At 42.0% G+C, this 12,828-nt stretch overlaps 1 protein-coding gene across 1 annotated transcript in view; it reads left to right on the plus strand.

Moving 5' to 3' along the window:
- The window catches only part of LOC147700898 (killer cell lectin-like receptor subfamily B member 1B allele A), a 157,347-nt gene that overhangs the window by 68,883 nt on the left and 75,636 nt on the right, over positions 1–12,828 (plus strand). Inside the window, exon 4 of the mRNA XM_086929266.1 lies at positions 4,969–5,132. Coding sequence (XP_086785392.1) covers positions 4,969–5,132 — 164 coding nt within the window. The remainder of the gene's footprint in view (positions 1–4,968; positions 5,133–12,828) is intronic.

Consider the following 12,828-nt stretch of genomic DNA (forward strand, 5'->3'; position numbering starts at 1 on the left):
GAGGTCACAGTTATCTATGGATTGTCCCCAGGGGTGTATTTCTCACTTTGGATGTGACAACTTACTCGCTGCTGCTCCCCGGGGCTTAGCCCTCTCACCTTTTAGATACCTGGATGGACAGGGGAAAATACATTCACATCTGCCACATCTGCCAGGCTCAAGACATATTTGTAGCAACAGAATCCAAGTTACTTTCCTCCAGTGCTGTGCTGAAGAAAGGATAAAGAAGGTGACATAGAAGAAAACAACAAAGGTGCAGGTCTTGGAGACCCGATATGAACTGGTTGACCATGAAACGTCAAGGACAACCCAAAAACACTGCCAGATGCTATGTTTCAATCTTAACATTTTTATACTGGAGACCCAAAAGTGACATTGCACTTTCCTCTGAGAGTAGCCATGTTGTGGTTCCTATTCCTGCAGTGCAATCTCCATCTCTCCATTCTCGATAGCAGCCAATTTCTAGGATGATAAGGCGTACGCTTAACTCGTGGCATATGGGTCCTGACTCTAGCCAAAAGTGCTCCCAACATGTCTGTGGGAGAACTTTTGCCAAGAATTTCTTCGAATAGTGGCGAGGACCTGCAACAATGGCCTTGGGTCTCTGCGGTCAATTGGCTTCCCAGTTTACACCCTAGGGATTAAGGGCGAGGTGAAAGAAACTTTTTTGAGGTCACAAATGGTCGGATTCACCTAATCGGGGTGTTTGAGACTACACAAAAAAAGCATTGCAGGATGTACAAAGGCCAAATTTAGATTGTGTAACCTGTCACCAAATCGCAATTTGGGTTTACGATTCGGTAATAGGAAGGGCTGTGTTTAGGACGTCCCTTCCTAATATCGAATCGCAGTGGTATGTATGAATGTTTTGCAAATTAAATGCAGTTGCAAAAAGTTTTCATTTCACCAGCAACTTCAATTTGGTGGTAACCAATTCACTAATAGGAAGGGATTCCCAAGGGACTATTTATACTATGGACCTTAAACATTTAAAGAAAACTTTTCATTTTTCTTCGTGAAATGAATCTAATTTTTCCTTAAAGAAAACAGGCTGCATTTAAACAAATGCTTAATTGTTAAGCAATCACAGACATGGTGGTCTGCTGCCCCCATCAGGCCACAATTCTTATGATTTTTGCGATTCCCAATGGGTCTTAAACTAAGACATTCCTCATGAACTTTAATGAGGTAGGTCTATTTGTGACCCATTAGGAATCAACAAATGTGTTAAAAGCACATTTGTACATATCTGTTTGGAATTTCCTAATTGTGATTTGCTAAAATTCACAATTAGGAAATCGCAAAAGTTATTTTCCGTACATCTGGCCCTAACTGAGCACTCAGGGCCATATGTATCATCAACCTGATTTGCAATTCTGAAATAGCGATTTTTTAGAAATCGCTATTTCAGAATCGCAAATTGGGATGTATGTACAAATTCGCAATTTTTGGGCGAATTCTTTGTATTCCTTAATTGTGATCAGCAAATTGCTAATTGCAATTAAGGAATACTTTCCCATTAATTTCTATGGACCAGGAGGCCCATAGGAATGAATGAGAAGTTATTCTCAATTTGCGATTCGCAATTTTGAGAATCGTAATTTGAGAATAATTTCAAGGGTGCAGGGGTGTCCAAAGGACACCCTGTGGCACCCCTGAAATAAGCATGGGTGCACATGTGGCGCACAAACATGCCCTAAGGGCATGTTTGTGCGTCACATGGCACTTAAAAAATGCAAACATTTTCATTTTTCAAGGAAATTTCGCAACTTACCACCAACTTGAAGTTGGTGGTAATTTGCGATTCCTTAAGGACAATTTGCAAATTGTTTTTGCTTCATACATTGCATTTAAGGAATCGCAACATTTGCGATTTCTTAAATGCAATTGCAAAATAAGGAATCGCAAATTTTGCGATTCCTTATTTTGCACCAGATGTTCCTTAATACATGCCATTTAGCAAATTCGCATTCACAAACGCCAAAATTCTGCGAATTTCGGCGTTTGCGAATGCGAATTGGCTTGATACATATGGCCGTCAGTCTTTTGGGATAAGGTAAATGCAGTCAAGTTACGACTAATATCCCAGCGCCATCATTATTAATCTATCAGCCTAGTGCCTAATCAGATAAATATCCTAATGACGAATATGAATTTAATATAAATACAGAGCATGTGGCTAAAAGGAAACACTATTGCATAGTTATATACCAGTATGTCATATATTGAAACAACAACAATGATATTGTAATCATTGTTCAAATCCTCCCCTTAACACCTTGTAACAATTTTAACTCAGGTGAATAACTCATGTACCACATGTTCAAGGGGTAAAATAACAAAACGGTGTTGTATTAATTAAGACCAGACTATTCATGTAAATATTTCAAGGAGTGAAGGTACGCTGAGTCATCTATCAAAGTAAGTAACACGGTCGCTACCATTCTCAAACATAGCATCTTATGAAGTATATACATACACATACGTCCACACACACCCATCACCAATAACCATTTGCAGATTCAAATGCAAAAAAGAAAAACAAATTCTATTAGGCAAATATCCATACATCTGAGCTTCGCATTCCAAAGTCATGCAGCAGTTGAAATATCTTTAGTAATAAGATGTGTAATTTTAGTCTGCAATACACAAATGATGAAAGGTTGACTCCTCTTTTTTAGACACAGGTACACAATCAAAACAGTGTAAGATGAACAGTGATGGTTGCAGCAATGTTGGCCTAATTACAAACCTATTAGCAGGAAACAAGAATCATTCCAAGTACCTGAACAGCTTTGGGCACCACCATTGTATGTAGAGAAATGTATTGGGTCTCTCTAGAAAACCAGAGACACATTTCGGATCTTCGAGAATAGAACGTCCCTTGGTGACCTAGCGGAGAACCTCTTAATCCATACATGCTGGTCCCAGTTTGAAGTCCATCTAGGCACTTTTGAGTCACAGTTCCATAAACACTCCTTCTGAAATACAGTTTGTACATTTTGTCCCTCGCAAATTTTCCTGCAAGTGGTCTTGTAATTATCTTTCTTAAAATATTAACCCCATTGTCAGAACAAACCTGATACAGAGGAGCATTCTCTCGACACAGGCTGCAATGGACTATCCCCGTGTCCCAGTACATAGGTTTAGGGTGTCATGTCGATGCCTTTCACGCAGCCAAATCAGACACCTCTGTCTGACTATATTTATCTTGCTTGGGTGACCAGATTGAGTGACTTATCTCAGGAACCATGAGATATTCCTCGCTTTCTTTATATGGTACGATAATATATATATTTTACCCCATTATAGAGTATTTTAATTATAATTTATAATTTGACATATGATACATAAAGTACCAGTAATATATGTTTTCGATTAATTGGCTCATTACCGATGGCAGATTGCATAGTGTGGCTGAATGCCAAATAACATAACATAACATAACATAACATAATATAACATAACATAACATAACTTAACATAACATAACATAACATAACATAACATAGCATAATATAACATAACATAACATAACATAACTTAACATAACATAACATAATATAACATAACATAACATAACATAACATAACATAACATAACTTAACATAACATAACATAACATAACATAACATAGCATAATATAACATAACATAACATAACATAACTTAACATAACATAACATAATATAACATAACATAACATAACATAACATAATATAACATAACATAACATAACTTAACATAACATAACATAACATAACATAACATAGCATAATATAACATAACATAACATAACATAACTTAACATAACATAACATAATATAACATAACATAACATAACATAATATAACATAACATAACATAACTTAACATAACATAACATAACATAACATAACATAGCATAATATAACATAACATAACATAACATAACTTAACATAACATAACATAATATAACATAACATAACATAACATAACATAACATAGCATAATATAACATAACATAACATAACATAACTTAACATAACATAACATAACATAACATAGCATAATATAACATAACATAACATAACTTAACATAACATAACATAACATAACATAACATTACATAACATAGCATAGCATCAATATTTATGCCACCCTACTACTTGCAAACAGCACAAAGATTCCTTCCCACCCCTACCACTTTACCTACAAAGTGCTCAGTCTCAGTGGCTCTTCTGAATTACAGCAGTGACCATGTTAATGGTGAAAGCTGGCCAGAGTTAGTGGTGATGTCATATTTAGCCATCACTTAGGTTTGCAGAATACCTCCTCTGACCTGCAGCTAGATTCTTGGTGTACGGGAGTCGCACACAGGACGAATGAAAATGGGTGTCATACCTGAGAGCCTTTGACATGAGCTTGTATCTTGCTAGTCCTTCTTCGGTTTCTATTAGAACTTCTGAGCTTCTTAAAATAACTTTTCTATGACTCTGTCTCTGCTGTGACCGAGGCAGGATGCATATTTCACACTTATTAAGCCCTTTTTTTTAGACATTTGTGTATGTTAGTCCAAAATAAATGGAACATAAAAGTTCATATTTTGCAGAAACACTTCGAAGGGTGAAATGTAACTTCTGTCTTTCAGAGTGATCATTGTTGGCTCTCTTGGGCCCCATCATCATCACTGCACTGAGTCAGATCAGAGCCAAGAGCTAGTTTTTAAACCTTAGCCATAAAAGTGTTCTGGTTATAAGTACTGTAAATAGCATTTTCACAGCTCTACATGTGCTGGCTTCAGAAGGATGAACGGCCCGAACCAGACCTGCCAGTAGCCGGCACTGTGATCCACAAGCCAGACACACAGACACAGATTTATGCACTGATCAAATAATACATTTGAAAACCTAAGACAAGCTATTCATCTTTTTTTTTTAATCAATAATTGAAATCCACAGTAACAATTCATTTAATTTCTTCTTCCAGCCGGAGCTCATCCTACACCATCTTGTCCTCTGCACTGGGAGCAGCGTGGACGGAAGTGCTATTACTTCCCAGAAACAACAGATCAGAAGAACTGGAGCGCGAGCTATGAAGACTGCTCCTCCAGGGGCTCCCGCCTGGTGGTGATAGAGGACAAGGCCGAGCTAGTAAGGCATCAGTGATACAGGAGCAGACAGAGCAGTCTGGGTGTCTATGGAACAGGAGAGGTAGAACTGGTGAGGCATTGGTGATACAGGAGTAGGCAGAGATGATAAGGAATCAGTAATACAGGGGCAGGCAGAGGTGGTAAGGCACCCGTGGTAGAGGAGCAGGCAGAGCTGGTAAGTCACCACTCATACAAGAACAGACAGAGCTGGTAAAGCACCAGTGATACAGGAGCAGGCAGAACTGGTAAGGCACTAGTGCTACAGGAGCAGGCAGAACTGGTATGGCATCAGTGATACAGGAGCATGCAGAGCTGGTAAGTCACCAGTGATACAGGAGCAGACAAAGCTGTCAAGGCATCCATGATTCAGTCAGTGTGGGCGCTACTCGCGCCCACACTGACTGAATAGTGTGTGTGTGGAAGGTACGGTCTTGAGGCGGAAGCCGGGACCAGTAGCGAATTTTAATATATTGTTGTGAGTTGCTACCTGTTTTTTAACTCCTCATTGCTGTTGTTTTTAAAAAGCGTATTTGCACATATTACCCTCAGGGGGCTCGAACTGGAGCCAAAGCCTCAGTGGGTCCCGCCATCTTGGTTGAGGAGCTGGGCGAGCAGACTAGTGCTCTGCCCCTCCCGCCCCCATGTGCATAAAATGGTACACCGATACAGGGAGCGCAGTGGACGGGCGCAGCGGGCGCGGCGTAGGCGCGCCAAAGGCGAGCCCGTCTGCACCTGTCCGCGCCGGACCCGTGCCTAGGGCGGGGACCCCTGCTCCGGTGGACACGAATTCGTCCCCGATTCTTACCTACACCAGCGAAGCTCTTAGAGCCTGGAGGTGCAGATCAAACTTAGCAGGCTGCTCCACTCTGGAAATTGGGGCCAATACAGGAAAGGCCCGTAGCATATGCCCTAACAGCTCACAGACCTTGCCAAGACTAAGCTGGGATCCGATTGCACCCCTCAGGGACAACAAGGAAAAGCCAGCCAGGAAAAGTCATTCCTTGGTGAAGTGTCTTTTACTCAATGCTAGATCCTTGGTCAAACATAGTACTGAAATAGCGGAGTTGATTCAGGACGCCAGGGTGAAGATAGCGTTTATCACAGAGTCCTGGATAGATGCCGCTTCTGGCCCTGACATAGTCAATGCTACCCTGCCGAATTATGTCTGTTACACCCAAAATAGAGAGAAAAAGAAAGGAGGTGGCTTAGCTATTATTTACCATCGCTCATTTAGAGGGTCCTTTCAACAGGGGCCCGTAGGTCCAGACGAGGCTCTTCTCTTTAATTTCACCCTATCTGACCACCAAACTTTTAGAGGTTGCTTAGTCTATAGACCCCCTGGCTCGAAAGCACCTTTTTTTCTAGCTCTGGGTAAAATAATAGAAACAGCTGCCACTGCCCAAACGTTCACATTATTAGGCGATTTTAACTTTCACCTTGAATGTGGCTCGGACCCGGACACATGCGATCTTACTGACCTGCTCCAGGGACTGGATCTGAAGCAACTGGTTAGCGATCCCACCCATAAGGCAGGGCATACCCTGGATGGCATCTTTTCAAATCACCCGAGCCTTAATATGCTATCAATCCAGCCCATACCCTGGTCAGACCACTCAACAGTCTTTTTTAACTTTGCCTTAGCCCCACCGGGGAGATCATCTAGAACCAGACTCGCCCCAAGACAGATTAGGAAATGGAATGACATAAAACATGATTAGCTGGAATGTGTACTAAAGTACCTTGGAGTCGATCTCAGGAAATACGGAACAAGCAACCCAGGCCTACCACAGATGGCTTGAGGATGCATGTTTTCAACTTGCTCCCCCCAAAACCTTTCTCCCCACACGTCTATTCCTTCCACCCCTGGTTCTCGGAAGAGATCAGGGACCTTAAAATTGTGTGCAAGAAAAAGGAAAAAATCTGGCGGACAACCTTCAGCGAGTCAGATAAAAAAATTCTGAACGCTGAACAAAGAGCGTACAAAGAAAAGATCCAGCAAGCTAAGCGAGCTTTCTTTACGAAGAAGGTTAAAGAAGCCAGCAATACCCCGAAGGAGCTTTTTTGGACGGTATCTTCTCTGGCAGTCCCCAAGACCACAGCCTTCTTCTTTGTGAGAAGCTGGCTACCTTTTTTCGGGAAAAAGTTGAAAAAATCTTCTCTCCCTTAGATAGCCAAATAAAAGCTCTGGTGGAACTCCCCACTAACAACGCGGAATCAGACAACGGCCTAGAAAAATTGCAATTTTTCTCCCAAATCAGTGAGGAAGAGGTAATGAGCCGACTCTGGAAGATAAAATCAGGCTCCCCTCATGATCCCTGCCCGGCTTCCATCGCTAAATTAGCGCCAGGTACCATTGCTGCCGGACTTACCCCCTTCCTCAATCTTATGCTGGATAGAGGGGAAATCCCGGCAGAATGGAAACGAGCCTCCATTTTACCCCTCCTTAAAAATACAATTTGGACATAGCCGACCTAAACAATTATTGGCCTATTGCAAGATTGCCCCTTCCAGCTAAAATTATGGAAGGCTTTTTAAACATGCATCTAAGCACCTTCTTAAGAATAGGAGAACATGGCCAACATGGTTTCCGTGCAGAACACAGCACGGAATCCGCCTTAATCAAATCAGTGGAAGACATTAGAAGAGTGTTGGACGGCGGAGGTAGAGCCGCCCTGATCCTGTTGGACCTCACAGCGGCCTCCAACACGGTCCATCACAAGTTGTTGGTGGACCGGTTGAGGGCCTGCGGAGTTCAAGGTAAGGCGTTGAAGATCCTACAGGTCTTCCTTTCCAACAGAACTCAGGCGGTGGCACTGGGGGAGTTTGAATCACGTCCCTTTACGCTTCCTTGTGGAGTGCCCCAGGGCTCCTCCTTGAGCCCGACCCTTTTTAATGTCTATGTTTCCACTCTAGCCCCGATAACTCTATCCTTCGGTTTCAACCTCACAGCTTACGCAGACGACACGCAGATAGTGGTGTCTCTGATGCCGGGGGACATAGACAGCACTGCGGATAGATTCAAAGGCTGCATGCGAGAAGTGGGTGTTTGGATGGCTCAAAACTGTCTTAAATTAAACTCCTCAGAGACAGAGGTGCTACTCTTTGGCTCCAAAGATAACTTTTGGTCCCCAAGATGGTGGCCTGAAGAAATGGGAACTCTGCCCACCCCAGTGACGAAGGTGAAAAATCCCGGCATTCTGGTGGATGATTTATTATCTTTTAAACCTCAGATCAATGCCCTGGTTTCATCTACCCACTTTGTCCTCAAAACAATTAGGAAAGTGCTACCATTCTTGGAGCAAGAGCATAGAAAAACAGTGGTCACCGGTCTAGTTCTATCTCGGCTACACTACTGTAACAGCCTTATGCTGAACACCCAAGTCGGCATACTAAATAAACTCCAGACTTTACAGAATGCTGCCGCACGCCTGATAACAGATACACCCAAGTTCGCTTTGGTGGCTCAGGACATGGCAAAACTTCACTGGTTGCCAGTGCGGAAGTGTATTACCTTTAAGGCACTCTGCGTGGTTTTTAAAGCACTGCACGATCTGGGCCCTAGATGCATGAAGGAACTATTCTTCTGGTATAAGCTGGCAAGATCTCTCAGATCTGGTCAGCAGGCATTGGTATCAGTCCCTAGAATCAAGAAAGCAATATGGGGAGGCAGGAGCTTTTCCTTAGGAGCTGCAGTAGCCTGGAATAAGCTTCCCCTCTACATTAGACAATTGCCAGATCTTGTATCCTTCAGAAAGGCGCTGAAGACTTGGCTCTTTACCCACTAAAACACCTTCCTACACACACAGGTTTTATCTGTCAGCGCCAGGACACCTCCGGGTAATAGAGCGCTCTAGAAATGTAAAAAATAAATAAATAAATAAATTCAGTTCTTGAGATAACTTATTCTCCACCCTTCATACAAAATGTCAGAACACGCTATAAAAGGGTTTTGCCACAAAGGACTGACAACCGGGATGCAGCTGTTTGAAAGAATTACTGTTAAGTAAAATAATGTTTACGAACATTAGATAATACAATTAACTGCACTGAAGTGTGGGGACATGAAGATCTTAAAGGCTAAAAAACATTGAAAGAGCTTAGAGTGGTATCACATGTTAAAAACATTGGGAGAACACAAGTCATCAGAGGGACAGGAGAAAATTGCTGATATTGTAAGATTGGATGTGAACTCTAGTAAGACAACTCAACAAACCTAAACAGTGTAGCTTGATGTTTCCCTTGACCAATGAGATGAAGGAGGCCCTTCTGTTCTGTGTTGGAAAAAGATTTTCATTTAGTAAATCATCTTTATCAATCTCAATTATCGAATATGAACAGAAATCAATAATCAATATTGGTCAATAAAGCTCAGAATATAATGCACTAAGCATGTTCCATAAAGGAAAAAATCCCTATTCTACGAAGCAGGAAAAATGTGGTAGTCAGAACCCATACAGAGTTCCATTTTGTGAGACTGAGAGAAAAAGCATAAAGCTTTAGCATCACAAGTCAGCTCAATAAATCAAGAAATATTTCAGAGCAGGACTGCCCTTAAAGGGAGGTTCAAGAAACTCAGTAGAGTCTCAAAGCAATATGTGGAAAAAAGGGCATAAGCATCTGGTAGTAAAGGTATCCCCACAAGTAGCTGCAGAGAGTGTCTAGGAAAGGTGCCTGGGTAAAAAAAGTCTGGGTCTGCTCTAGGAACATGCACTATTATAGACTACACATGTTACCATTGTTGCAGCTTGAGGTTTTCTTCTCTCTTCAGTCTGCCAATCATCTTTAAAGGGAATAGGATCACTCCTTGTCTAAGGTTAGAAAAAACAATTGCTTCTACATAGCAGCTTTCAATGTGGTTTATTTCTTATCATCTACCAGTTACTTCTTGTCTATTTCTAATACACTTTATTGTTTAAAAACTACTTTCCCATGTGGGATTTTCACCTCTATATCATTCTAAATAACAAAACCTATTTATTTGTTAGCAGCAATCATTGTTTAAGAAGACACATTTGTACAATTAGATGAAAGAATTTAAACAACAATTATTCACTTTGAAACCTGTTCATGGAAAGGTCAAGGAAAAAAACATTTATCCATGTTAAGTCTGCTTGTCAGGCAATTTTGCTTCGGCCATTTGAGGCCTAATATGAGTAAATATGGTTACCTACTACAATTTGTGCGTTTAAACACATCATTTTCATTAAGGCATACACATTCATTTTGAACATTATTATAAACTGTACTAGCAGCCCGTCCCGACGTTGTCCGGGAGCAATTAGGCTTCGGGGCCCCCGCCCGCCCGACGTTGTCCGTGGGTCCCCCGGAGCCTTCCCCCATATATTGCAGTATTATACCTCTATGTTTACTTTGTACGCTTTTGTAACCTGCACACGTAACTTTTTCCTCCTGTAATGCACCGTTTGGCTCACTTTTTTAATGCTCCGTTTGCTTCCTCTTGCTACCTGCCCACGTCACTTTTTCCTCCTATACCTCTATGTTTACTTTCTACGCTTTTGTAACCTGCACACGTAACTTTTTCCTCCTGTAATGCACCGTTTGACTCACTTTTTTAATGCTCCGTTTGCTTCCTCTTGCTACCTGCACACGTCACTTTTTCCTCCTATACCTCTATGTTTACTTTCTACGCGTTTGTAACCTGCACACGTAACTTTTTCCTCCTGTAATGCACCGTTTGGCTCACTTTTTTAATGCTCCGTTTGCTTCCTCTTGCTACCTGCACACGTCACTTTTTCCTCCTATACCTCTATGTTTACTTTCTACACTTTTGTAACCTGCATACGTAACTTTTTCCTCCTGTAATGCACCGTTTGGCTCACTTTTGTAATGCTCCGTTTGCTTCCTCTTGCAAACGATGTACGCTTTTGTAACCTGCACACGTAACTTTTTCCTCCTGTAATGTACCGTTTGGCTCACTTTTGTATTGCTCCGTTTGCTTCCTCTTGCTCACGATTTTAATTTTTGCTTAATTTTTCCGCTGCTCACCGCTCCTAAATAAATAAATAAATACCCTACCTCATCCGCTGCTCACCGCTCCTCCCCGCCTGTCCGCCACTCCTCACCGCCCCTCCGCTGCTCCTCACCGCTCCTCCCCGCGCCATTTCGGCTGGTCCTCCTCACGCTCCTGGACACCGCTCCTCCCTGCGATCCTCACGTCGGGCATGCACGTCGCGGCCAGAGCTTCTTCCAAGGGACTACTTTTTTTCTGTATTTTTTTTAAATAACGTATACTTATTAAGTTTATATAGCCTATGTCCATCTGCACACCCTGACGATTACAACGATGTTTCGGGTGTGTGGATTGGCGCTGTGGTTCCCGAGTTTACCCGCCTCAAAGGTTCAAAGTTCTTCCTTTATATTAGTAGTATAGATTATTGTCTCATTGTTTTTAAAATGCCTGCTTACCTCTAATTTTTGCTGACATTTGTTTTTGTTGGTCTTAGGACTCTCTGCTTTTTACCACATCTTACTAGTGCTAAAGTGCTTGTACTTATTTCCCCATAACGATATCATCATAACATGATTGTTAAATACCTAATTAGCATATTTATTTACTTATAAGTCCCTTGTAGAGTGGTATGCCATATACTCAGGGCCTGTAAGTTCAATTCTACCAGTGGACCTGCAGCACATAGTGTGCAACCACTTAGGTAACACCCTAAAACATGTCCCAGGCCTGCCATTGCATCCTGAATGTAGTTTTTAACTACCATGTAGACTTGGCATTTAACCCCCATGTCAAGCCTTAAACTCCCCTTTTGTTACATATAAGTCTCCCCTAAGATAGGCCCTAGGTAGCCCATAGGGCAGGGTGCTGTGTAATTAAAGGTTGAACATGTACTTTCAAGTTTTACATGTCTTGGTAGTGAAAAACTCACTTTTCACTACTGTGAGGCAACCCCTCCCATAGGATACCATTTGGGATTCCTTTTTACATTTAATAAGCTGTAGTTTTCAATTGGGAGCAGGTAGCTATTTCATGTTTGGTGTCTTTGGAATGTTAATGAAAAACCTATTTAATGGTAAAGTTGGGTTTTTCTTTACAATTTTGAAAATGCCACTTTTAGAATTGTGACATTTTTCTTCCCTGTACCCTGTAGCCTGTCTTGTGTCAAATGGCGGGGTGTAGCTGACAGTTAGAATTCATGAATCCCCCCCCAAAGACAGTAACACAATAGAGGGATTAGGGATGCCTCAATGGGCCATCTGATGGCAGAATGGGGGGTGGCCTGTGCTCTGCCTTCACACAAAGGGCCTAACTGGCCTGCTATGTCACCACAGCCAGCTTTGAACCAGGGCAGGGAAGTCAGGATATTCCATGTACTTCAAAGAATCTTTCCGGGAGTTTCTTCCACCTTGTAGAAAAAGGGCATGGGGTGTAAAAATAGAACCTTTATACCCACTCTTAAGTTCTGCTGCTGTACCTGGAAGGACTGATTTTCTGCCTGGAGCCTGTCTTGAACCATCAGAGGCCAGCCCTGCATTTCACCTGCACCAAGATTTCCAGAAGTGTTTCCAAGGGCTAATTTTCTCTTTCCCTGCTCCTAGTTACAGGGACATAAAAGAGTTCCACCAACTTGAAGCTCACCTGGACCCAGCCTGAGTAAGTCCTGCATCCCCAAGAGTTGTCACAGCAATCCTGGACCCATGGTCCTCAGCAGCAGCAAAACCTTTTT

Source organism: Lissotriton vulgaris, chromosome 7 (assembly GCF_964263255.1).
Source record: "Lissotriton vulgaris chromosome 7, aLisVul1.2, whole genome shotgun sequence".
In the NCBI taxonomy this organism is placed as follows: domain Eukaryota; kingdom Metazoa; phylum Chordata; class Amphibia; order Caudata; family Salamandridae; genus Lissotriton; species Lissotriton vulgaris.